At 48.8% G+C, this 27,402-nt stretch overlaps 1 protein-coding gene across 3 annotated transcripts in view; it reads left to right on the top strand.

The window, feature by feature from the left end:
• Positions 1-27,402, top strand: part of CADM3 (cell adhesion molecule 3) — a 192,749-nt gene that overhangs the window by 142,559 nt on the left and 22,788 nt on the right. The window contains exons 2-8 of one of the 3 annotated variants that reach the window (XR_013228566.1): positions 4,232-4,372; positions 10,244-10,396; positions 12,477-12,614; positions 13,530-13,700; positions 16,543-16,633; positions 18,367-18,536; positions 26,081-26,145. Coding sequence is in view for 2 of the 3 variants with exons in the window: in XM_077323491.1 (XP_077179606.1) it covers positions 4,232-4,372; positions 10,244-10,396; positions 12,477-12,614; positions 13,530-13,700; positions 16,543-16,633; positions 18,367-18,536; positions 26,439-26,483 (909 nt within the window). In the remaining variant the exon portion in view is untranslated. Of the gene's footprint in view, positions 1-4,231; positions 4,373-10,243; positions 10,397-12,476; positions 12,615-13,529; positions 13,701-16,542; positions 16,634-18,366; positions 18,537-26,080; positions 26,146-26,438; positions 26,484-27,402 lie in introns of all 3 variants that reach the window. The other 2 variants (XM_077323491.1, XM_077323500.1) reach the window with 2 other exon arrangements.

Raw genomic sequence — 27,402 nt, 5'->3', positions numbered from 1 at the left:
AGAAAAATCCAACACCTGGCTATCCATTCCGGCTTCTCATCCGAAAAGGCCGAGACATTGACTGAGAAGTTTAAAAAGATAGAAATAAAATAAAAGCCCTCCGTTCCATTGTCCCCCTTCCTTTCCCTGAGTTTCAGCGCCTGTCATGTCGGTCAGAGGACAGGGGCCTCAATGCACCGTGTGGCTCTTCCAGCAAACATCAAAAGGAGAGCGAAATTAGGTACTGAGAACAACTGTGTGCAAATGGGCTCCATTTGCATAATGGACGTGAATTGCAAATTTCTTTTTAACGCAAAATCTTTGTGTGTGTGCGTGGTTCAAAATTGCTGTGGTTGAAAAATTCCGGTGAGTACTGTTCTAGGGTACGGCGGAATGCAGTTCCAGGACAAAAGGTGGGGGAGACAAAAATTCCCTTTATATGGGAAAGCAACATGTCAAGGTTAAGGCTGGGTTATTACCTTCTCCCTCTATACCAGGGGTAGTCAAACTGCGGCCCTCCAGATGTCCTTGGACTACAATTCCCAGAAGCCCCTGCCAGCATTCGCTGGCAGGGGGCTCCTGGGAATTGTAGTCCATGGACATCTGGAGGGCCGCAGTTTGACTACCCCTGTTCTATACCACGTGGACGTGAGTAAAGAAAAGCAGGACTTCCTTAAAGCAACCCTTTCCAGATTTTGACCGTGGAGGAGCCCCTGAAATAAGTTGTCAGGCTTCATTTGGGGGGCATCGTCTGGGCATGGAATTGGAGTCCCTGTGGGTGTGCAGGTAGTTATGAGCTTCCTGCATTCTACACGGGGTTGGACCAGAGGACCCTAGAGGACCCTTCCAACTCTATGATTCTATGAGGAACCATGGAAGTGGTGTCAGCTGGCCACACCTCCCTCCCATGTCATCGTAAGTGACATCACCCCCCCGTGTTAATAGGCAGGCTCAAGGAGGACTGAGTGGGGGAGGGACAGGAGGTGATTTAAGGCGGGAGTAGGCAAGCAGGTACATAAACCATGAGAAAACTTACTCAAGTTCAGGAGGGGGAGCAATGGCCAAGTCTATTAAGACAGGAGGGGAAACTCTGGATCCCTTCTAGATCCCTGAGGATCCACAGACCCCCTAATTGAAAACCCCTGCCTTAACGACTAACAAAATTTGTGGCAGAGATTGAGCCTTTGTGAGTCACTGCTCACTTCTTTGGATACAGCTAGAATGTGGGTCCATCTGCCCTTATTTCTTGGAGAATGGTATGATTTCAATATGTCGAATTATAATAGAAGGCCAATGACAATAGCAAGCAAATAGTAATAGGAGGTGTGATGGGATTAGATGTGATATGCAGAGGGGTAGCAGGCGTGGAGAAATCAGCTTTGGTAATGCGACAGGAAACCTAGGTCTTGATTCAGTCCAGGAGGGTGCATCGTCCTGAGTTTTATTATCAGTTGCAGTTCAGCGTCATGAAGAAGTGAGGGTTTGTTTTTTCTCATATGGAAGACGATTGAGTCAATAGAACCTGACGTAGGCTTGTGGGACTATTTTTCACTGAGCAGCCTTATTACCTGCACAGAGAATCCCTCTAGAATAGTTTTGCATAGTTTTTAGAAGGCTAGCAGAAGAATAGCCTTCCTGACTGCCTCAGGCAAGCCATTCCACAAGGCGAGGGTCACAATGGAGAAGGACGTGGAAGAACCAGACATGGGAGAGGGGCATGGCTGCCTCCTGCCCTCCTTCTTATGGTCCCATCCATCGATAGCTTGTGAAGCTCTTAAGACAGATCCAGGTGGTATCATCATCAACAACAACTTTCTAGCCCGCCCATCCCATGAGGCTAAGGGTGGGTAACATCAAATAGCAAAACACAATAATGAATAACATTAAACTCTCATATTGATTTAAATTAGTTTAAACCGTTCTGCATTTTTTACCCTACATCTGCCTGATTACATTTAAGCCTCTGAGGGGTGGTTTCGTTCTTTAGGTGGATGGCTCTTCCGTCTGTATTAGAGCAGATGTTTCTCCAGATGTTTCTCCAGGGAGACCAGCCAGTTTGATGCTATTCAGTGTTGAGTTCCTGGCCTCAACCGTATGCCTGGAGGAATTGCTCTGAAGAAAAGCATGAGGCAAAGAAACCTGGTTTCTACCTCTGCCTTGTCCCTTTACACTTGACAAGAGGCGCAAATTCACTTAATTAGAGAGTAATTAACCTGTGGGGCTCGTGCCCACAGAATACAGCGAAAGGGGCCCCAGTCGATGCATGCACAGTAGAGCCTCCATGTTCAGAGGCAGAATGCCTCTGATGATGATGATGATGTTATCCGTTCAGTGGTGTCCGACCCTCGGCGATTCTATAGGAAAGTCTTCTCCATGCGTCCCTGTCTCTGGCTGCTTCTTTTAGTTGGTTCATGGTCATCCCTGTGTCGGCTTTGGTCGTGTCGAGCCAGCGGATCCTTTGGCGACCCCGTTTCCTTTTGCTGCTGACCATGCCGAGCATTAATGATTTTTCTAGCGAGTTTGATCACATGATGTGTCCAAAGTAAGTGAGCATTAGCTGTAATATCTTCCCTTCTAATGACATAGTTGGTTTGCTCCTCTCTAACACTATCTCGTTGGTAACTTTGGCTGTCCATGGTATCCACAGCATTCATCTCCAACACCATAATTTGTAAGCATCTCTTCTCCTCCTGTCTTCCTTCTTCAGGGTCCAGCTTTCGCATCCATAGGTTGTTATGGAGAAGACATCGACGTTGACTAGCCAGCACTTTGTATTAAGGCTGATATCCTTACTCTTCCATATTCGGTTCATGCCTAACATTGCGTTCCGGCCCAGTGTTATTCCCCGTCTGATTTCACAGCTGCATCCACCACTTTGATTGATCATAGAGCCAAGAAAGATGACACCATCAATACATTCAATGTTCTCATTGTCAATCGTGACTTTGGTGCTATTGCTAGTAGTTGTCACGATCTTGGTCTTTTTGATATTTAGGTTTAGTCCCATCTTTTCACTTTCTTCTTTTAGTCTCTTTATCAGGGTCTTCAGCAAGGAGTGTTGTATCATCTGCATAGCAGAGATTTATTGCCTCTGGAAACCCACTGGCTGAGACAGGGCCATCTTAACATCCTTTTAGGCCCCTGGGTAAAGCAGGGCACTGGGGCCGTCCCTATACAACCGCTCACAGGGATAAAAATGTAAATTATCGATAAACCTAAACTTATATTTATCGATACCTCCAACATGCTGTACAGCATAGATTAATCAGTGCAAACATTTGGACAATAGAAATTGAGCCTTGAACTTGAAAAACAGAAATTCTAACATATAAATGGTACACAGTTGGGAAATCATACAGATGGAGATGGCACATAGCATAAACTATCAATTCATACATAGACTAGGTTTAAGGCCCGCTGTAGCCCAAATACAGCAGGCACTAGCGGGCAGGCAGCGTGTTGCAGGAGGGCCCCCTCAGCCTCCCTTCCCTCCTGCCCCCCAGGCTGGGCATTCCCCTCTCCCTTCTCCCTATGCTTATGCGTTAAGGCAGCCCCAGCTGGAGATCAGTGATAGGGAGAAGTCAATGATAGGGAGAAGTCATTCCCGGCCCCAGAGAAGCGTGCCTGGCCTTGGCCAGGGCCAGGGCCAGGGCCAGGGCCAGGGCCAGGGCCAGGGCCAGGGCCAGGGCCAGGGCCAGGGCCAGGGCCAGGGCCTTTTCGGTCCTGGCCCCGACCTGGTGGCATGAGCTCCCAGATGAGCTGTGGTCCCTGCAGGAGCTTTCAGCTTTCCTCAGGGCCTGCAAAACGGAGCTCTTCCACCAGGTCTATGATTGAGGCTGTGTGGCCAGGTATATCGGGGCCCCTCCTATAGAAGCGGCAGTAGCGAATTCAATCTGTGCCTTCTTTCTCCCTCCCCCACTTTAGATGATTAGGGCATTATTAGAACGGAGATGTATTTACCACCGAGTCTTATGGTCTTATGTAGTAACTTTTGTTAAGGGGATTCTACTGGGTTTTTAACAGAGGATTGTAACCCGCCGCAAGCCTCCAGCAAGTTGCAGGCAATAACTTCAATAATAATCATAATAATCATAATAATCATAATGATGATTATTATTATGATGATGATAGGTCCTTGACATTGCTTGGAGTCCTTCTGGATTATCTCGTTGGTCCTTGTAGGGCAACAGAGGTGGGTTTTGGAAGCTGGTCCAGGAAGGCTCTTCATATCTTTGTTCTTCACTGCCTACAGGGAGCCAGCCCACGACGCAGGATGAAACGGTGGTGGCCGGCAGCAAAGTGATTCTCCGCTGCCAGGTGGAAGATCATGACGAATCCTCGCTTCAGTGGTCCAACCCAGCCCAGCAGACGCTCTACTTTGGAGAGAAACGAGGTGGCTTTCTCATTTCAGTCGGCGTTTGCCGAGGGTGGGGCGGGGGGGGGCGGGCGGGGAGAAGGAGCTTTGAGCGGAGAAAGAGGCGGATGAGCGGGGCCCATCTGTGCTGCATTCACAGTATTTTTAGCTGAACTTCCATCAAAAGGACTCCGGAAAGGTAGACAATATGAAAACAGCCAACGCAGTCAATCCGAGCATTGTGAGCGAATCAAATAATGTATTGAAAATAGAACTGGGCCCATTATGCACGCACATCTTACTGCAGATTTTTCAGAGCCGTAAGCCTTTAATCTTGGCTTCAGAGTCTCTGCCCGCCTTACCCAGAATTCCTTTTCCTCCGATGTATTTATTTTGCAGCTACAATTTCAAAAATGCATTTTTCTAAAGCATGGGGAGGGGGGGGAGTATCACTTGTGATATGTGGGGGGTGGCAGCCAGAAATAAGTCATAATATAAATCCCAAAGATATGGAGGGATATAAACCCCATAATAAATAAACAATAAATATTTTTTTTAATTTACACATTGCCCTATCACAGCTGTGAAGTAGCATCCAGCAAGTGGCTTCCATTTAAATCTTCACAGATCAGGTTTGTGTGCGCATGCATTTTGGCTTTAGTCCATTGAATGAAAGGAAATAGAAAGGAATCCTGGTAAAGACGGGAAACCCGATGTTGAAACTGAACCGACTTATTTGAAACTGACAAGTAGCTGCGAAGCCCCATTTTTCATATTGCTAAGCCCTAGGGCAGCCTTTGTCAAACTTTTTACTGTTGAGAAACCCCCTCCAGGCCCTTCACTGGCCATTGGGGGGGGGTAGGTTGACATGATCATGTATGAGAGAGCCAGCTTGGTGTAGGGGCTAGGAGTGTGGACTTCTAATCTGGCGAGCCGGGTTTGATTCTGCACTCCCCCACATGCAGCCAGCTGGGTGACCTTGGGCTCACCACGGCACTGATAAAGCTGTTCTGACTGAGCAGGAATATCAGGGCTCTCTCAGCCTCACCCACCTCACAGGGTATGTGTTGTGGGGAGAGGAAAGGGAGGGGGACTGTAAGCTGCTTTGAGACTTCTCCTGGTAGAGAAAAGCAGCATATAAGAACCAACTCTTCTTCATCTTCAGCCTCACCTCCTTCACAGGGTGTCTGTTGTGGGGAGAGGAAAGGGAAGGCAAATGGAAGCCGCTATGAGATTCCTTCAGGTAGAGAAATGTGGCATCTAAGAACCAACTCTTCGTCTTCATATCACCCGATAAATGTTTAACAAATTTTAAATTATATATTTAAAAAATAACTCCTACGCATTCAGGAAACCCAGGGTTGTCAAGAAACCCCAGAGTTTCATGAACCCCCAACTGAGAAAACCTGCCCTAGGGGATTCTCCACTGTGTGAATAGCCACTGTGAAAACTGGGAAAGCTGCACAAACTCATAACATGGGGGATCGTGCTGAGTTTACAGAATGCCTTGTAGAACCCAGAGGCACTGGCATTGCAAGCTGTGATCCTTGGCAACAGACACACGTTCCTGTGCAAAGTCAGCTGCTGCTCCATCACGCCTTGCACATGGCTGCAATTTGTATGGGAGAGGAGTCTTCTGGCAGGAGCTCTGGTGAGCTGCTTTAGCCTTGTGCCACAAAACTGAAAAAAATAGGAAGGGGGTATTGTCACCAATGCTCTAGCATAACGACAGTAATGGTAATTTTCTGCCCTTCCTTGCAAATTTGTGTGGAATTCTCTTTATGATTCTCTAATTGAATATTGCATACTGGTCATGATCTTGGCAGTTTTTAGAGCCTGTCCTGTGTGGCTTGCACTCTGCCCTCCAAATGGATCAGGCCCAAGTGATTCTTAGGTTTGGCGGTTTGCAGAAGGTCCATGTTGCTCAGCCGCCATTTTAATGTTAGTCTTCCTGAGACTGCCAAAATGTTTACAAAAGCATCAAAAGGATTTTTTTTCCAAAGCTTTAAGCTTCCCATCCCAGTCTCTGTCTCTTTATATGTCAACTTCATTCTGCACTGATGAGCCCCCACCTTTATTTTGTTCGCATGCAATACTGAAATACTTTCCCCCCCCCCTTGCATTGGGGATGCTGTTGTTTGCCTCCTCTCCGATCCCCCTTTCAAGTCAATACCAGCAAGGAAATAAACTTTGCACAGCTCCTTTTACACTTTCCCTCCCCATCCTTTGAATTTTTTTATTAAGTGATCTGAGACTAGCAATAGTCTTGTATTGATAGACTCATGCTGCTTGTAAAAAAAATGAAAAATTACAAGTGAGGGGGAAATGGAACTTGTACACCAATGAAAGGGGAGGATGAAAGAAGGTGCAGAGTGCAGACTTGATGTGAGTGGAGGGAGGACTTTCAAGGGTGGGGGGGGGGCAAAATCCAAGATATTCAGCACACTTTTGAATTACTTTGCTTTGGAAGCAAAACAAAGGGGAAATCGACACAAAAGCACACCAAAAAAAAAAAAAACCCTGGGGAAACAGTGTCCAGAAAGTGAATGGCGTGCTGAAGGGAGGAAAATCAATGCAGAATGACCAAATAATAATAATAATAATAATAATAATAATAATAATAATAATAATAATAATAATAATAATAATAATACCCTGACAGACATGCATGGAGAAAACAAGGGGAAACACCCATGCAAAACAGGCCTGGAAAAGAAACAAAACACAATTTAAACATGATGTTAGATTGGATCCTGGGATCTGTTCCACCGATGGCCACGCCCTCCCCTTGCATCAAGGGAAGACTGCTTGCATGTGTAGAAGGTGGCACCATTATGACCATAGATCTTCAGGACTGAACCCAGCAATTTTAAATTCCCTTTCTTCAGTAGGGTATATATAGCTTCATAAGGGAAATTGAATAAGGAGGTTACCAATCCAATTTCCAGTGGGAATTAGTTCTGCAGGAACAAAGAAGTCAGCTCCTAAAAAGCTCTCTAGCATTTCACAGATAAAAATAGGGCGCACTTACAAGACTATTTATTTTTCTCAGCAGTGGACCTGGGGGCAGGGAATCCCCTCCGTCTCTGGGAATGGCAACTGTACACGGAGAGGAAGCAAACTATCTGAGGCCTAAGGCCATGGGGCCTGCCGTGGATTTCCTGGCTGGTCAATATTTCCCATTTGTGCCTGTTGGCATCAGAAACAGAAGGGAAAAAGATGGGTTTCACTCTGGGTCCTCCGTCCCAGAATGAACCTCAGCTTAGGGCTGCATTTTTATGTCATCAGAACATCAGGAGAGCCCTGCTGGGTCAGACCAGGGAGGGTCCCTCCCGTCCAGCCTCCTGCCTCACACAGGGGCCAGCCAGTCCCTCTGCAGGGCCAGCCACAGGGCTGGGGGGCCGAGGCCTTCCCCTCATAAGGACACAGGAGAGCCCTGCTGGGTCAGACCAGGGAGGGTCCCTCCAGTCCAGCCTCCTGCCTCAAACAAAGGCCATCCAGTCCCTCTGCAGGGCCAGCAACAGGGCAGGGAGGCCGAGGCCTTCCCCTCATAAGGACACAGGAGAGCCCTGCTGGGTCAGACCAGGGAGGGTCCCTCCAGTCCAGCCTCCTGCCTCACACAGAGGCCAGCCAGTCCCTCTGCAGGGCCAGCAACAGGGCAGGGAGGCCGAGGCCTTCCCCTCCTAAGGACACAGGAGAGCCCTGCTGGGTCAGACCAGGGAGGGTCCCTCCAGTCCAGCCTCCTGCCTCACCCAGGGGCCAGCCAGTCCCTCTGCAGGGCCAGCAACAGGGCAGGGAGGCCGAGGCCTTCCCCTCATAAGGACACAGGAGAGCCCTGCTGGGCCAGACCAGGGAGGGTCCCTCCAGTCCAGCCTCCTGCCTCACCCAGGGGCCAGCCAGTCCCTCTGCAGGGCCAGCAACAAGGCAGGGAGGCTGAGGCCTTCCCCTGATGCTGCATCCTGACCCCAGGATTCAGAGGTTGCCTGGCTGTGGCGCATCCTCTCAGTCACCACAGCTAGTAGCCCCAGGTAGACTCCCCCATGAATCTACCTAATTCTCTTTTAAAGCTGTTTATTCCTGCAGTCACCACTGCATCCTCTGGCAACAAATGCCACATTTGAATCACTCTGTGTGGAAAACAGAATGTCCTTTTGTCCATCCTGGACCTACTGCCCACAAGCTTCATGGGAGTCCCTTGAGTCCTAGTCCTTTGGGAGGGGGAGGAAAAGTTCCCTTTGTCAACTATCTCCATCTGGTGCATAATTTGATAAGCCTCTAGCCCACCCTTAGCTGGCCCTTTTGCGAACAAGACTCCTCAGCCTTTCCTCACAGGGACGGTGCTCCAAACCCTGAAGTGGCGTCTCCTTTCCTTTCCTCTCCAGGCCTGTCACCATGAAGCATCCCTATTTATCATGTCAGCACTTTGCAGCCAGGGTGGCAAGGGGTATTGTCGCCTGGCCCCTTGACTCCTCTGCCCAGCCGGCCCTCTTATCGCGGGAGCGGGACCTCTCTACATGACCGTTGAGGGGAAACGTTTGCTCCCGTGTGTTCGGTTTATCGATTGCTGCCCGTGCCTATAAATCTGAGGGAAGAAGTGTATTGATTTTAATTCTGTAAATTCCGGGGATGCAATATATACTATTTCATACCATCCCGTGGCGTTTTTAAAACACTGCTGATTATGTGTTTTTATCTTCTTTTTGTTTATGGCCTGTGATATTTGCACTGACCGTTCTGACTGAAACAGTAAATTCCGTTTTACAACTTTGAATCAGCCTTTCATCTCCTCTTGTCAGGAGATATCAGCTTAGTTCAGGGCTCTTACAATACCGTGACCCAACGCAGGGCACCCTTCCACTCCGAGCGTTTCCGGAACATAGAACCAGGTTTAGGATAGGTAATTGTGACTAAGACAGGCACTGGTTGGTCTTAAGAAGAGTTACACCCTCCTAAACCCACAGATTTCTGAAGATCTGCAAAGGTATCATTTGGCTTATGGTTTCATGGGCAGTGCTTTCATGGCCTAGAACATAGACCGCACCTGGTGTACTGCTTGCAGTTCTGGAGGCCTCACTTCAAAAAGGGGTGGACAAAATGAAGAGGGTGCAGAGGAGAGGGTGCCGAGGAGAGGGATGAGGATGATCCAGGGTCTGGGGACCAAACCCTATGAGGAAGGGATTAGGGATTTGGGAATGTTCATCCTGGAGGAGAAGAGGTTGAGGGAGGACATGATGTCTCTCTTTAAGTATTTGGAAGGTTGCCCCTTAGAGGAGGGCAAGGAGTGGTTCCTGTTGGCAGCAGAGAAGACGACGACCCACAGTAATGTCTTTAAATTAGATCTTGGGGAGGGGGTTTCAGAGTCAGAGTAGTTCAGCAGTGGAATGGGCTGCCTAAGGAGGTGGTGAGCTCTACCTCATTGGTAGTCTTCAAGCAGCAGCTGGACAGATATTTATCATGGATGCTTTAGGCTGATCCTGCATTGAGCAGCGGGTTGGACTAGATGGCCTGTAGGGTCCCTTCCAACTCTATGGTTCTAGGATTCTAACTTGGATGTATGTTGGGATGGATGGATGGATGGATGGATGGATGGAAGGGAGGGAGGGAGGGAGGGAGGAACGAAGGAACGAAGGAACAAAGGAACAAAGGAACGAAGGAAGGAAAAGGGAGGGAGGGAGGGAGGGAGAGAGAGAGATACAGAGGAGGGAAGGAAGGAACAAACAAACAAACAAACCCAAGTTCCTTATTAGAAACTGAATTGTGTGTTTTCAGAAATATGCTGTTCAAGGGTTTTCAGTGTGACAGGAGTGGCCAAATTGTGCCTCTCCTGATGCTCATGGATTACAGTTCTCATCAGCCCCTGCCAGAATTAGTTGCTTTTTGCCGCTATCTCATCTTTCCTCCTTCCTGTAGCATTGCGGGACAATCGGATTCAGCTGGAGAAGTCCACACCCAACGAACTGACAATCAGTATTGACAATGTGTCCCTGGCAGACGAGGGAGAGTACACCTGCTCCATCTTCACCATGCCCGTGCGGACTGCAAAGGCCATCGTCACTGTTCTGGGTGAGGCAAGGGAGTGGGAGGAAGAGGAGGAGGGGGAGTGCAAATAGGGCAGGGGAGAAGGGTATGGCTTGAAGGGATGACCGTAGTCAGGAACAACAGCAACCCAGATTCCATGGTCTCAAATTCGGAAGGGGAATTGAAGAGGAATGCACTGTTTATTTCATTTACTCATCTATTTCATGCAGTTATTTACCGCATCTTACAGAAGAGTTCTCAAGGCAATCCTCCCTCCCCAAAAAGATGAAAGCAAACTACAAAGGAAAAATACCCATCAAATCCCAAAACAACTTCAGCAAAGAATGTAAACATTAGGCTAAAAGCTAAAAGAGAGCCAGCATAGTGTAGCAGCCTCTAAGCTGGAGAACTGGGATTGATCAGCCGGTCCTCCACAGGCAGGCAGCTGGGTGATTTTGGGCTAGTCCCAGTTCTCTCGGAGCTCTCTCAGCCCCACTGAGCTCACAGGATGTCTGTTGTGGGGAGAGGAAGGGCAGGCAATTGGAAGCTGCTTTTGGATTCCTTCGGGCAGTGAAAAGCAGGGTATAAAAATCGACGCTTCTTCTAAATCAGTAATTTGGGGTTGCCAGCTTTGGGTTGGAAAACTCCAAGCAATTTTGGGGATGAAGGCTGAGGGGGGGAGGGGCCTCATGGGTGCATAATGCCACAGAAGCAGCCATTTTCTCCATGCGAACTGATCTCTGTTTTGAAAATTTTCCCGTTTATTGGGGTTGGGGCGAATGAGCATTACAGCGACGAAAGGCAAGAGTATTGTGATTATTTCATGCGTTCCTTATTTCTATCCTGCCTTTCCACGGGCTCAAGGCAGTTCATTCGTCTGCCTTCAGAATAGGGTCGTAGGGCGGGATTTTACCCGCTTCATTCCCGAACTGAAATCCATAATGCGTTGCTAAACTCTTGCCTGTCACAACCCAAGCGAAATGCAGATCGAGCCCACAACACTCTGGACTTTGTGTCCAGGAACAGGATTCTTGCATTTATGGTCTATCTACCTCCTCAAGGGCCCCAAGGAAGCAGTAAACACCTGGCGTGTGCATTAACCAAATGTAGCCAGGTTGCTCAAAAAAACCAGCTGGCCATTGATCTTCGTGTTTTGAAACCTCTGATCGCTCACAGTTGTTGTTTGACATTCTCATTCGGGGCTGGCAGGTTAGCCTAGTCAGGCACCTGCTGAGACCACCGCCTCCTGCAGACCCTGGGATGGACCCCCACGGGAGAAAGACTGCATGGCAGTGGTAGTAGCGGAGCATGAATGAAGCGTGCGCTGAGCCATTTCCTCCCATATATTTATGTGGTTGAGGCATTGGTTTTTTTGGCCTGCCTTTCTACTTTTGAGGGGCTCCAAGCACCCCTCCTACTGGGCAAGGGGAGGGGTTCAATGGCGGTCTCCAAGCAGCAGCCGGACAGATCCTCATCCTGGATGCTTTAGGCTGATTCTGCATTGAGCAGGGGGTTGGATGAGACGGCCTGCAGGGCCCCTTCCGACTCTGATTCTATGACCAACATGAATGCTGGCCTCCTCAGCAAACCCTCCATTTATATGTCAGCTAGGGCTGGGAAGATCTGCCCACCTCCTCTCTCCTTCTTGTCCAGCATGAGAACTACACCAGCCTTTCTCAACTTTTTTACCATTGAGAAACCCCTGGAATATTCTTCAAGCTTTGAGAAACCCCAGAAGTGGCATGATGGTGCGGAATACGGCTGGGAAGCTGGCCACGCCTCCCTGGCACCACCACCCGGAAGGGAGGAGCCTTGGGCAGCAAAGGTTTAAATGGCCGAGGATCCTCCCCTTCCCACCCCCTCCGGGCCCACCATTGGCCACTTTAGGAGGGGGCAGGTTAGCCTGTCCAAATAAGGGTGGGAAGGCTTTCTCCAGCCGCCATTTTGAAAGCCGCCACAGGAGCCTTCATGTTACCATCTGATACCTCGGCATTTTGGTTCGGAAGCCCTGCCCTAGAGTGTCCCTGGTGTTCAATATGGCTGTGGATTTTGAAACCAAGATCCTAGTCCTCAGTGTTGGAATCTCTCTCTCTCTGTCTCTCTCTCTCTCTCTGTGATCTTGCAGGAATTCCGCGGAAGCCCCAGATCTCGGGCTACAAGGAGCCTCTAAAAGAAGGGCAGACCGCCAAGCTCACCTGTGTCTCCTCAGGCAGCAAGCCTGCGGCTCAGCTCCAGTGGCAAAAGGGGGGGAAAGTAATGCTTGGTAGGTGGCAAAGGTTTGCTCTTTCTTTCTGAGCTCATGGCTAGAACATAAGAAATGCTCTGCTGGATCAGACTTGCCCTATACAAGAGCCGGGGTGTTGGCGTGGTTAAGAACAGCGGGCTCTAATCCGGAGAACCGGGTTCAATTCCCCACTCCTTCTGCACATGCAGCTGGCTGGTCAGTCACTATATCAGTGTTCCTGGGGGGAGACGTTCTGCCCTACCAAACTTCCTTGTGCCTGCAAAACAAAACTGGCAACTAGTCGGGGCCAACCTAGAACTATGTGGAGGTACATCTCTCTGATCTTTCAAGCTTTCTTACCAAAGTGATGCAGCTAAACTGAGTCCTAAACTGAGAGAAGGGAGGCAGGGGGAGATTTTCATCCTGCCGTCTCCTACCTCTGAAGATGTCAGCTACGGTTACGGGTGAAATGTCAAAGGTTAAAACTACCAGACCACGGTCATGCAGCCCGAAAAACCCACGACAGCAGCTTGTAGCCTAACATGATAGCTTTGCAGCTGCTGTTCTCCCCTCTCACCACAAACATGGCGGTGAAAGCTTGTGTAGGCCAGCTGATGGTCTTCTCACATAGGCAGGTTGTGAGAAGGTGGGCAGAAGGGATTGTGTCCGTGCTTGGCTCATGTGGCCCATTCTGGCAGGCCCAGGGAAATGCCAATTGGGATTGGGAAGCAAATTTCCTCCTGGCCACACTGCCCAGGGATTTTGGTGGATTTTTTGAGGGGGGCATCATCTGGCCATGGAATTGGTAGTTGTGAATTTCCTGTATTCCGCAGGGGTTTGGACTAGATGACCCCGGAGGTCCCTTCCGACTCTAGGATTCTAGGATTCAAGGTCTTCTCTTTCCCTTTGCTGCATTTCCTGGGGACGATTAATACTGTCTTGCGTCCTCAACAGGCAAAAACCCCGAGGTGGCAGAGGACAGCAATGGGAAGACATTCACGGTCACCAGCCACGTTGAATTCGACGTCACCAGGGATGATAACGGTGTGGACGTCGCCTGCACGGTTCATCATGCTTCTCTGCCGAACTCAGCCACTTCGACCACTCTGAAGATAGAAGTCTTTTGTACGTCACCGTGGGCTGGGGAGCTGGGGGGGGGGGATGATTTCAGCGCATGCTAGGCCCCATCGCTCAGTGGCTAGCAAAGTAGGATTGGGGATACCTGGAGATTTGGGCGGTGGAGGCTAGAAAGGGAAGAGGGACCTCGGTGTGATGCAGGGACATGGAGCCCCCCCCCCCTCCAGAGCAGCCATTTTCTCCAGGGGAACTGATGTCTGTAGTCTGGAAATCAATTATACAAGCAGGAGAACGTTAACCCTCAAGCGTTGCCTTTCTGGACATTTTTACAATTGAGAAACCCCTGAAATGGTGCAATCCTTTAGATCAGTGGTTCTCAACCTTCCTAATGCCGCGACCCTTTAATACAGTTCCTCGTGTTGGGGTGACCCCCAACCATAAAATCATGCAAGTGTCCTTTCACAGATATTAAACCAAAACTGACCAATGGTGTGAAGATCCCTAGTTCATGTTTGTATATAAATTGTTTTTTTTTCCTGGGTTTCTCAGTTCAGTTCTGCCTCTTGTCCCACCATGCCGATCTTGCTCTTTTCCGCTGCTCCAGACAGACAAATGCTCTATCTCAATCTACCCCGCAAGGCTGTTGTGTAGATAGCACTCCCCCTGCCAAGCTGCTTGCCCTGCTGCGGCCCCTGTGAAAGGGTCGATCGACCCCCAGGTTGAGAACCACTGCTTTTAGATGCTTCATCTGACAGCAAGAAAAGGTTTGGGGATTCTCCCCCTCCCTTTTGCTTAATTCATATGTAAATTTAGGCAGATAGGATCGTTGAGTCAAAATAATGGATTTGCCAAATGAGGAGCTTTTAACTGGGTGCCAAGCTGAAAAGAAAACTTTCGGATCGCGGCATGGAAGCAACCCGGCTGCGGCTTCATCCATTCTGACCGAGCCCTCTCCTTGCCCGGCTCCAACACCGCCCGTAATTTATCATGTTTTCGTTGCCTCCATAAATTTGGGTCTATAAAAACTGTTTTCACAACATGCCTTTAAAAAATGTGCGCTGGGTGGGAAACAAAAAACAAAAAAACCTCTCAGCGTCTTCTCCCTTCTCCTTCCTTGTTATCTCTCATCTTGCAAGGCTGTCCCTTCCCTTTTTCTTGCTCTCTTTACTCTCAAGCTAATCTTTTTAAATCTCCCTTTTCGTTCATGATTTCTCAGTCGCTTTCCTTTTTCTTTTTCTTTTTTTCTTCTCCTTGTTTCGCACGCTTAGAAGACTCTTCCTGACGTCCAGCCAGCCGGCATCTCATCTGCCTTTTGTTTGAAACTTATTGAAAATGTGGGTTTTTTTTCCCCGTCCCTCCCGATTTCGGCTTTGTCTTTCCTTGATTGATGTATCAGCCACCAATTCCCCCTTTCTCTTCTAAGTCCCCTCCTTTAATGTGCCAGGATTTACGGGATAGCAAACCGGTAGGAAGGGCTGTGTCTTCTACCCAAGGCATGCGCGGGTGCTATGGGGCGAAGGTGGGGAAAGCGCAAAAGCAAATACCTTCTGGATTGAAGAAGAACCAGTTCCCCCACTCTAACCTCACCTGTAGATATTTCCCACCTCCCCAACCACCCCACAATCCGATAGAGAGAGGGGTGTGCGAGCATTAAAATAAAGACCGGGGGCATGTGAGCTCTATGTGCCCTAAAGTGCTATCCGGTTTACTACAGGGCCCTTGCTAGGGAACCTGGAAGACTTGAGGCTGTGAGGTAAATGTGAGAGAAACAGAGGTAAACAGGCTACTGTGAGGTAGAGAGAAAGATTTTTTTAGATTCTTAGATTTTTGACCTGACAAGACACAGAGGAAGATGAGCCCCTAAGGTTTATTTAACAGAAAGGAAAATGTTTAATAAATGCGAGGTGGGGATGAATGAAATCTATAAAGTGGGCTTGAGAGGATAGTAAATAACCCCTGAGGGGAGATTGGATTCCCCGTCCTCTCGACAGGGTAACTGTAGCTCTTTCCTCCCACAGAGCAACTTTGTGGTGAACCTGCTCCTGTAGGGATGGCAAAACAGTGAAGCTCCAGATGTCTGTGGACTACAATTCCCATGAGCCCCTGGGGCTCATGGGAATTGCAGTCTGGAGAGCCACCGTTTGGTTTCCCTTGACCAGAATGCTTATTTGCCTTGCAAGAATGACTTTTCTTCCCTAAGCTGACCCTCAAAACCTAACTTTAAAAAGCCAATTAGAAGCCGGACTAAGCTGGTGCGCCTTTCCAGAGCCATGGTCTCCCTGTCCCCAAAACAGAATTTTTTCCTGCACTCTTCTGGAGCTGAGGTTGGCTCACCCCCCTCCCGTCCCATGGAATCCCAAGGGCACTGATTAGCAAATAATCACTGGGAGAGGTCGGATTTTTGTTGAATATGCAGAGAGACCGAAGCATCAGGCTGCTTAAAGACTCAAACAGTTGTATTTATGGAAAAGAACAACTGTGGAGAGAGAGAGAGAGAGAGAGAGAGACCTAACCCATGTTCCAGCTGCTGACCGCAGTCATTTTGTCTGTTCAGCCACTGTTCTGGAAGCAAGCAAGGAGGAAGTGTGCTCAAACAAACAGGAAGCATATAGTAGAGCCAATCAGGACACCAGAGGAAAATCATCAGAGCGTCCCTCTCCTATCTATGCAAAATATACATCTCCTCTGATGCCCCCTGCAGGACACCCTTCAAATTCTGCTCAATTATGCACACTGCAGCATATTCCAGCAAATTTAAGGGTAATTGCCACGCCACGCACCATGCAGCTCTGGGTCACGTCTGACAGCTCATACTCCAGGGGCATGCACATGTGAGGCGATTGCTGACCGATCTAAGGGAATCATTCGTTCTGTCTTTGTCTGCCTCTAGATGTGCCCGTTGCTTCAATCGAACCTCAACCCACGTACCCCCGAGAAGGAGACAACCTGAGGCTGTTGTGTGACGGACAAGGCAACCCAGCGTAAGACTTAGCTCCTTCTACGTCCATCGTGCACCCATCTGTACTCCAGATTGACTCATACGTTAGATCCAAGATGGATGGATGGATTTCTACCCTGTTCCATTCCATGCCTTGGTGGCCAAATTAACATCCATCCTTTCCAGAACTGGATTGTGCACCACTGGCTGTCACTTTTGATTCCTGCCCCTGGTTTGCACCGTTCTCCTTTCTGTCCCCACAGCTCTTGTGTGCATAGTTCAGAGGCTGGAAACAAAACAAAAGGAGTAGGTTGGAGCCAGTAGGTTCATTCCACAAATCACAGGCGCTTTCCTCTCGTGCAAGGAGCCTTCCTCTCTCACCAGGTGGACATCTTCTTGTGCAGAACGACATCTATGAATGGAACGTGTCTGCAGGATCTGGCCCAGCCTTGTCATAATTAGAAGGAGGGATGGACCAGATCCAGTGGGATGAAATTAATTCAAAAGAAATTCCATCTAAACATCCGGAAGAAGTTCCTGACAGTTAGAATGGTTCCTCAGTGGTGGGTGGTGGGTTCTCCCATCTTTGGACATTTTTAAGCAGAGGCTGGATAGCCATCTGATGGAGAGGCTGATTCTGTGAAGGTTCAAGGGGGCGGCAGGTTACAGTGGATGAGCGATAGGGATGTGAATGTCTTCCATTGTGCAGGGGGTTGGACTAGATGACCCAGATGGTCCCTTCCCACTCTACTATTCTAACTGTGCCCAGATTCTTAGGCTGTGATGCTTTGGCCTGTGCAGATCACTGGGAGAGTGACTGGCATGCAGAAGGTCCCAGGTTCAGTCCCCAGCATCTCCAGTGTAAAGGATCAAGTTGCAGTTCATGTGAAAAAGACTGGAGAATTGCTGCCAACCAGAGCAGACAACACTGAACTTTGATAAGTCAATGATCTGACTCTGCAAAAGGCAGCTTCATGTAGTTCATAGTCATCAGCATGGTTGTCGTGGTTAAGTGTAGCAACTTCTAATCTGGCGAGCCGGGTTTGATTCCCCACTTCTCCACATGCAGACAGCTGGGTGACCTTGGGGCAGTCGCAGCCCTGATAGAGCTGTTCTCACAGAGTAGTCTTGTCAGAGCTCTCTCAACCTCACCTACCTCACAGGGTGCCTGTTGTGGGGAGCGGAAAGGGAAGGTGATTGCAAGCTGCTTTCTCCACTGGGCAGTGAAAAGTGGGGTATAAAACCGAGCTCTTCTGCTGCTGCTGCTGCGGGCAGTGACTTTTGGAGGTAGAGTAGCCAGTCCTGGATTAGGAAATACCTGGAGGCATTGGGGGTGAAGCCAGAAGTGGGTGGGGTTCGGGATCGGAACTGACCTCAGTGGAATATAACACTATGGAGTCCCCCCTCCAAAGCAGACATTTTCTCCATCTCCTGGAGATCAGCCATAATCCCTGGAGATCAGGGATCCCTGGAGACCATCTGGATCAGGGGTAGTCAAACTGCGGCCCTCCAGATGTCCATGGACTACAATTCCCAGGAGCCCCCTGCCAGCGAACGCTGGCAGGGGGCTCCTGGGAACTGTAGTCCATGGACATCTGGAGGGCCGCAGTTTGACTACCCCTGATCTGGAGGTTGAAAGCTCTATCCCTCTGTGAATCTGAATTTACAAAGCATTTTGAGCCCGAACGATATGTCAGGGTCCCCAGATCCTTAACCTTATATGTTCCCCGCAAACATCATTTTGGGATCTCTTAATTGGCCCTTTTCTCTTCTTAGCCCCCAGGAGTTCATGTGGCGGAAGGAGGGTATTGACACGCCCTTGACAGTGACCCAGGACAATATGCTCCTCATCCCCTATTTGAACAAAAGTGACAGCGGGACCTACATCTGCAGCGCAACCAACATCATGGGCACCTCAGAAGCAAAATACAACTTGGCTGTTAATGGTAAGCCATGTTCCACAGTGCCCTCTGCTGGCCGGAGGCCTTTGTGTTTTTGTTTTACACAGTCTCTTGCCCACCTTTCTTTTCCTGACACCAGGGGTGCTTTCTTGAGCTTTCCACGTGCTTTCTAAGGTCTTCTCAGATCATACCCAGGACCAGAAATTATGAAGACAGTTAGATGATGTCTTGTTGATAAATGTTTCTGCTTGTTTCATTTTTTTTTAATTTTAAAACTTTAATTTTTTTTTCCAGCCTTTCTTTCACATTTCAGGTAGGGCTCTCCAGATTTTTTCTTTTAGGCATAATTTAGCAGCAAAATTAATTAGCAGGAGCAGCTAAGGCAGCTGTCCCAGCTTCCCAAGGGGAAAGCTGTTCTATAAGGCCCCCAGATGCTGTGGAAAAGCTGCTTCAGGCCTTTCTGCCTTCTCTGGAGTTGAGTGGGTAGCAGTGGTCTTCTCCAATATGTTCCTGCCTTGGAATTTAGATCATAGGGAGAGACCCTCCTGAGAGCCAGCTGGGTGTAGTGGTTAGGAGTGCGGACTTCTAATCTGGTGAGCTGGGTTTGATTCCCCGCTCCCCCACATGCAGCCAGCTGGGTGACCTTGGGCTCACCACAGCACTGATAAAGCTGTTGTGACCAAGCAGGAATCTCAGGGCTCTCTCAGCCTCACCTCCCTCACAGGGTGTCTGTTGTGGGGAGAGGAAAGGGAAGGCGAATGGAAGCCGCTTTGAGACTCCTTCGGGTAGACAAAAGAACCAACTCTTTTTCTTCTGACTGTCCCAGCAGTCAAGGAAGCTTGTTTTACCAGTAGATGAGACAGGGGCTTTTCAGTGGCAGCCCCACAATTAGGGAAGATCTCCCCGGGAAGATGCACTGGGCCTCAATCTCTAGGAGGCAGTTGAAGATCATTTTATTTAGGGTTTGCTTTTGTGATTATAAATTTTGGTGTCTATATTTTAAATGTAGTTTGCTCTATGTGTTATAAGCCTCCTTAGCGTCATCATGGAAGAATGGTGGCTAACAAATATTTAAACATTAAAAAAAAAAACAAGGGCTACAGATAGGACTGTAGGTAGAGGGGAGCCTATGATAGGGTTGCCATCTCCGGGATGGGAAATACCTGGGTGGTGAAGCTGGAGATGGGCAGGGTTCACTCTAGAACAGCCCAAAGCAGCCTTTGTTGTTGTTGTTGTTGTTGTTGTTGTTGTTGTTGTTGTTGTTAGTGCAGGGGGTTGAACTAGATGACCCATGAGGTCCCTTCCAACTCTATGATTCTATGATTCTATGAAATATCCAGGGGAACTGATCCATTGTAATCCCTGGAGGTATCCAGCTACCACCAGAAGGTAGGTAAGTAGGTAGGTAGGTAGGTAGGTTAGTTAGTTAGTTAGTTAGTTAGTTAGTTAGTTAGTTAGTTAGTTTTTTTGTTTATGGGTTTATATCCCACCCTGTCTTCCTAAATGCCAGGCAGATTGCATCCTTCCATCATTCATATAATCCCTATCTAAGATTCAGAATTAACAATAGTAAAAAGGATTACATGAAAATCTATTAAAACCATAAAATATTAAGTGTTTTTAAGTCACTTTTAAAGTCAATTAAGTCACAATTTAGTCAATTACATTGACAGTAATGCTTTCTCTTGGGGAGATGGAAGGGAGAAGTCCTTCATGAGCAGGAATGGGGGTTTTCTGTCTGGTGGGGCTGGACAGCCTGACCCTTTGACCATCCTGTGGCTGACTGTCAAGAGCCTCTGCCCTGTCCCTGGGTGATAAACCTCTGAGGGTTGACTGCACACCAGCAGAGGGCAGGAACAGCACTCTATGCGCACGGATGTGAAGAACATTGATATGCAAACCCTCAGCACTGCAAAAAACCGTTGTCAGGGGCTCTGCTTTGCATCCTCCGTTATTCAGGATGAAGATGGGGCTCTGCGAGGGTCAGGGCCTTCTCTGGGCTGGCACCTCATCTCCTGACCGAACTTACTTACTCTGTCCATTCACTCCACACTTAAACCTTTCAGTCTTAAGATCTTCGCTAAAGATGCTGTGTTTTTTTTTCCTCAGGCTTTGGCGATAATTAGCGTTTCCGTTGGGTTTATTCTTTCTTTGCCTTAATTCTTTTCTTATCTGGTTTTTAGCTGCATCTGGACTTCTATCCGCCACCCTTTGTAACAGCCGCCATCCTGAGTATGTTTTTAACAGCTTCTTATTGGAATTTCTTCTTTCTTTTTTTTTAACCATTACTCTTTTCCTGATTTTATGACTGCGTTGTTTCTGTTTCCTCCTTCCTCCCTGAACTGTTTTATTAATCTTATTTATATGTACAACAGCCTATTAATTTCCTTAATGAACAACTTGGCCGTAGAAAGCTTGATGTAGTGGTTAAGAGGGGTGGCTTCTAATTTGGAGGGCCAGGTTTATTTATTTATTAACTCACTAGGGGCCAAGCCCATTGCATCCAAGAATACAGCAGGCCCTAGATTGGGGGTGGGGGTGGGGGGGATGAAAGAGCTCTGCAGATGGCCTCTCCCTCCCCCCAGGACCTGGAAAGGCTGCAGGCTGGAGGCCCCCAGGCAGGGAACTCACCGGCAGGGGCAGAAGAAGAAGAAGAAGAGTTGGTTCTTATATGCCGCTTTTCCCTACCCGAAGGAGTCTCAAAGCGGCTTACAGTCGCCTTCCCATTCCTCTCCCCACAACAGACACCCTGTGGGGTGGGTGAGGCTGAGAGAGCCCTGATATCACTGCCCGGTCAGAACAGTTTTATCAGTGCTGTGGCGAGCCCAAGGCCACCCAGCTGGCTGCATGTGGGGGAGTGCAGAATCGAACCCGGCATGCCAGATTAGAAGTCCGCACTCCTAACCACTACACCAAACTGGCTCCCAGCAGGGATCTGCAGCCTCCGAGCCTCGGAAGGAAGTGGAAGGAGGAGGGGGTGGTCAGGGGTGGGGGAAGGAAGGTGATTGGCTGGCCGTTGGACAGACAGGCAAGCCGGTTGGAGGAGGAGGCACTCAGCGGTGGGTGCTAAGCACTGAGAAGCACTTAAGCCATGAGACAAGCTCCTCCTCCCAGGCCGTACCAGAAATATTAAGTGGAACAGATTATTTGTGTTATATACGTCCCCGCCTGGCAGGCCAGGCTCAGGATGGTTTACAATATAACATTTAATTCCCCACTCCTCCTCCACATGCCGCCAGCTGGGTGACCTTGTTCTACTCACAGTCCTGTTAGAGCTGTTCTCAAAGAGTAGACCTATTAGGGCTCTCGGCCTCTAATCTGGAGAACTGGATTTGATTCCCCACTCCTCCTCCCCCCACAGCCACCTTGTTGACCTCGGGCCAGTCACAGTTCTCTCAGGGCTCTCTCAGTCTCACCCACCCCACAGGGCGTCTGTTGTGGGGAGAGAAAGGGTAGGCGATTGGAAGCCACTTTGAGACTCCTCCAAGCAGTAAAATGCAGGGTACAAAAAGCCAGCAGCAATTCATATGTGAGCATGAATTTGAACCCAGGGCAGCCCAGTCGTAGAATCACAGAATCGTGGAGTTGGAAGGGATCTCCAGGGTCATCTAGTCCACCCTCCTGCAGAATGCAGGAAATTCACAACTACCTGCCTACCCACAGTGACCCCAATTCCGTGCCGAGATGATGCCCCTTCCCCGCAAAACCGGGACGTGGCCAGGTTATCTGCGTGATAACCTGGCCACGCTCTAGTTTCTCTATATCTTTCTTCAGTTGTGGTGCCCAAACTGAGGGCAAATTTCCTCCAGGCCAGGCTGGACAGGGATTCTTGTTTTGGGGGGGAAAGAAGCACCGTCTGGCCACGCACCTGGGATCACTGTGGGGGGGGCATGTAGTTGTGAATTTCCTACATCCTGCAGGGGGTTGGACTAGATGACCCTGGAGGTACCTTCCAACTCTATGATTCTATGATCCAAAAGTGGCAATCAGCATTTCTCTGGCCATGCAAAGAGCCAAGCACCGAGGCAATCCCTTCGGTCCCTACTCGACATTACGGCCTTTGTGAAGTCCCTTCATAGTTTTAATTGGGCCTCAACCAAATCAGGCACTTCTCTTTGTAGATGCAAAGGTGCTTTCGGCCTGTGGCGTGAGGACACGGCCCATTAAGCTGTTTATAGCAACAGATGCTCAAGAGCCGCACGTGACACGATGTGGATGGAAATGGGCGCTCAAAGAGAAGGAGCAGATGCAGGCGCACTGCCCGTAACCCTGGCTACACATAACCGCTGGCTACCGAGCATGACATCAACATACATAGGAGGTTTATGGGCATATGCTTCCCGAGATCAGGAGCATTCGAAAAAAGCAGTGTTCCTACTTGTGTGGAGGGAACTCAGGGGCACACACGGCCTCTGGGTGTTGACTTCATGCTCGCAAGCTAGTGATTGCACACAGGCAGAAGGCAGGGCCAGGACTCTGTGCATGGATGTCAATGCATGAGAAATGTAGGGATGCTTTGACCCTTGCCGTTTGGTTTGCCAGAGCAGAGTAGCCTGTTGGCCACACTCTGAATAGGATTGCACTGTCAGTCATTTGAGAGCCAGTTTGGTGTAGTGGTTAGGAGAGCAGACTTCTAATCTGGCATGCCAGGTTCGATTCTGCACTCCCCCACATGCAGCCAGCTGGGTGACCTTGGGCTCACCATGGCACTGATAAAACTGTTCTGACCGAGCAGTGATATCAGCACTCTCTCAACCTCACCCACCCCACAGGGTGTCTGTTGTGGGGAGAGGAAAGGGATGGTGACTGTAAGCCGCTTTGAGCCTCCTTCGGGCAGAGAAAAGCGGCATATAAGAACCAACTCTTCCTCTTCTACCTCACAGGGCGTCTGTTGTGGGGAGAGGAAAGGAAGGTGAATGTAAGCCGCTTTGAGCCTCCTTCGGGTAGAGAAAAGCGGCATATAAGAACCAACTCTTCATCTTTTTCTTCCTCTCGGTGTCAAAATCATGCTGTTAATGCTTTGTTAATGCCATGTATTACCTGTCCTTGGCCGTGCATTTGCCATTTATTGCCGTGGACATCTTTTTACTGTGGTTATCTGTAGCCTTGATTTTTAACTTTGTCACCCTTTCCTGTATTGACTTTTGGTCCTTTGTTATTGTTTAGCATAGGTGTGACTGTAGCTAGCCTAAGGCCCAGAGCTCCAGCCCCTCGGCTGTTTGAATCCGTGTGGACAGCTGTCTTTCCCAGAGGCCTTGGAGGCTTCAGACATCCCCAGGCAGAGACTGTCAGTTTGATCAACAAGATGTCCTTGCACCCAAAACCGTTGCCAAGGGGGGAGCTGCAGGCCTGGAGTAGATAAGAGTAGATAAGAGGGTGTTGAGATTAGAACCTTTAGTCTCAGCAAAGCCCCAGAGATGTTCAGTTCATTATCTTTTCAATAAAGAGACTTTGCTGCAACAGAATCTGCTTACTGGGAGTAATAGATGAGACTCCCACACTAGGGTTGTTTGGTACACCTGGCAATCAATGAGAGAGGCTAACCAGCAGCAAAATGAGGCCTAGGCCTCTGTTGTCCCTGACACCACAACAACACTTCTGCCACGCACCACATGATATTGCTGGCCACATAGTGATGATGTGGTAGTAAACTAGATAGTAAAGAGTTAACTGAGGCCTTATTAGGAGTGGAGGGAAACTCCACCCCTCAATTTATTCTTTTTCCTTGCTTTCATTTTTCCTAAGTTAGTTGGAGCTAGGTTGCAAATAAAGGAGTTGTGTTCTGCAGCTCCTGTGAGTCTCTAGATTTATTGATTACAAAATAGTTGGTATGCAGATAAAAGCTCTATGGTAAAATCCATGGTAAATCTGGCTTCTACCAGAGTTTTTGCCTAGGCCTCAGTTTGCTTCTGGTAAGTCCCTCCCAGACAGTAACCATACAGGAGATGTTGTGCAGTGCTGCCGCCGGGTGTTTGGTCCAGGGCTAGTTGCCCCGATGCTTCCCACGACCACACAGGGTGGCATTTGGCCTGCTTCCACCTTACCAGGATTATGTTAAAAATTGGCTGTTTTATCACGCCGCCACCCCCCCCACACACACACACAAACAGACTGTCCCCAATCTCACTAAAACCAAGATAACCAAACGTGGGAGGGTTGCTATTAATTTACTCTGGATTTGCGTTGAGGGTAAATGACGGAAGTGACGCTCAGGGGAGAGGGTAGGAGCAATGCCCCGACTGGGGACGGCCCAGAGTTCCTGCAGACACACAGCCCAGGTCTGACACATGCTCCAGTGAAGCCCAGGGCCAAAAAGGGAATGCAGAGTTTTCTGCATTCCTTTTCCATGGGCCAACTGAGGGCCAGAGTCACGGCAGGCCTGGGATTGCTTCCGTGCGGAAGCAGGAATTTGGCTCGATCCAATCCTAGCGGTAAGGCAGGCCAAATTCCTTGTGCGGAAACGGTCCCACTGATTGCCAGGTGTACTTAACAACTAGGGTTGCCAGCTCTGGGTTGAGAAATACCTGGAGACTTGGGGATGGAGCCAGGAGTGCAAGGGATTTGAGGTGAGGAGGGACCTCAGTGGAGAGGAACTGATCTCTGGAGATGAACCATAATTCCAAGGGATCCTCAGGTCCCACCTGGAGGCTGGCCATCCCCAAGTCCACCCTCCCAAGCAGCCATTTTCTCCAGAGGAACTGATCTCTATGATCTGGAGATGAGCTATAATTCCATGGGTCCCCCAGGTCCCTATTAGCAACCTTAGAGAAGCAACAAATGACTGGCAATGCAATCCTATACAGAGTTACTCTAATAGAAACTCACTGTGGTCAATGAGCTCAGACTCCAGTAATTCTGCACAGGACGACATTATAAAAGAGCAATCCTGAGCAAGCCGACTAAGAATCTGATCACAGCCTGTAGAGTGTATGGTTAGAATCGTAGAATCATAGAATAATAGAGTTGGGAGGGATATCCGAGGTCATCTAGTCCAACCCCCTGAACTATGCAGGACAATCACAACCCATCCACTCACAACCCATCCACAGCTCATCCACTGTGACCTGCCACCCCCTTGAACCTTCACAGAATCAGCCAGTCTCTGAATGAGAGCTAGAGATCTAGAATCCCAGATGACCTTCAGAGTACAGAGGTCAGTTCCCCTGGAGAAAATGGCCACTGGAAGGCGGGCACCATTGCGTTCAGCCCCACTGAAGTCCCTCCCCTCCCTAAAACCCACCCTCTTCAGGCTCCACCCCCAACATCCCCAGCTATTTCCAACCATGGATCTGGTAAGCCTAACCGAATGGCAATAATTCCCAGGAAAATGTCCGTAGGACCGCATGTCCCAGTGTCCGTGAACTCACATCTTCAGAGGCTGCTGACGTAGCGAAAGAGCATCGTCTTCTGTACTTTGGGCTGTACTTATAAGACAGTTTTGCGTTTCGTTGTGTGATTTTAAATTTCTGACGTTTTATTTTGTTTGCTCCCTGTGATGCGCCAGCTTTGTTACTTATCTAATTTGGTTTCAGCATGGCGTCTTTTTCTTTTAATTGCTTTATTTGTCATTTTTTTTTACCACGTTCTAGATTCAGCACTGCTCCACAATGTCACTACACTGTCCACCAAGGATTACCGGGTTGACTATACAGAGGTAGACAATGCCAACCAACTGTGGAAAATTCTTGCCTTCAACCCCCCCGCCTTCCCCGGGGCTGCATGTTAGCTGTGGACCCCCCCCCCCCACCCACCCAAATCTCTATATAAGTAGGAAATGCCCAGTGAAATCTCCCAAGCCAAACAGGCATGCAAAGTTAGGATTTCTTGCAGGAAGGGAGTTAGAAACTACAGGAGTCTTATTTTGCCGTCAGCAGAACACAACCACGCTTCAAAATGTCTATTTAACCGTATTTGTTTGTTACATTTTTATCCCATCATTCCAACAAGGTTTCCCAGATGACGTACTTTTAAACCAAACTGCAACCCCGAAAGGTAGGTGAAGGTCAGACAAAGGGGTGTCATCCACAATTACTCAGCGAGCTTCGTAGGCGAGCAAGAATTTTGAACCCAGGTCCGCCCAGTCGTTGTCCGACGCCCTGTTCCTCCACACCAGCTTTTGTGAGGCCCGTTCGTAATTGTAATCAGAGCAGGTTGTTGGACTGTAACTCGTGGGAACCAAGGAGACAGGCTTATGCTATGTGGCATTAGGCCATGCGCCCTTAGAGTTGTTTTAGCAAAAAATGCTGAAGAACCACACGCAGCATAGACGTTTTCCTAACCTCCTGCTTGGCAGGAGATGTCGTCACAATCTGCTCTCTTGCTTGCCAGGATCTCAAAAGGAGGGAAATGGTGGTAAACTGAGGGGGTGTTATGTCACCTGGTGAAAATTAGAAATCATTATATGGGGGTGGGCTCTCAGATACGGCAAAAACTCTATGGTTCGTCAAAAGTTGGTGGTCCCCCACCCAGATGGAGTGCATCTTGCCTTGACCAGGGCCGGGTCCTTCTCTACCATTGCCCCAACCTGGTGGAACGAGCTGCCAACCAAGCTGCAGGCCATAAGTTGCTGTTCCACCAGGCATTGGGGTAAGGCCTGAACACACACAGCCGATAAAACCTACCCCCCCCCCAATTTACCTCTGGGTCATTCTCTCTGTTCACATCTCAGGAAGAAGGGGATTGATCAAACAGTGGATTGATCTAACCGTACGTTTTCACGTAAATCGCCCTGTCGCAAGGGAGGGCGGTATATAAATACAATAAACAAATCAACAGAAATAAATAGAAACAGAGCTTTTAAAGGTTTAATGGGATTTTAATTGGGGTTTTATAAGGGATGGTATTCAGCATATATGTTCTAAATAGCCCCGAGCCTGCTTGCGGGGAAGGGTGATCCAGAAAACTAACAAAC

Source organism: Paroedura picta, chromosome 1 (assembly GCF_049243985.1).
Source record: "Paroedura picta isolate Pp20150507F chromosome 1, Ppicta_v3.0, whole genome shotgun sequence".
NCBI lineage: Eukaryota > Metazoa > Chordata > Lepidosauria > Squamata > Gekkonidae > Paroedura > Paroedura picta.
This window is presented reverse-complemented; position numbering and strand designations above follow the sequence as displayed.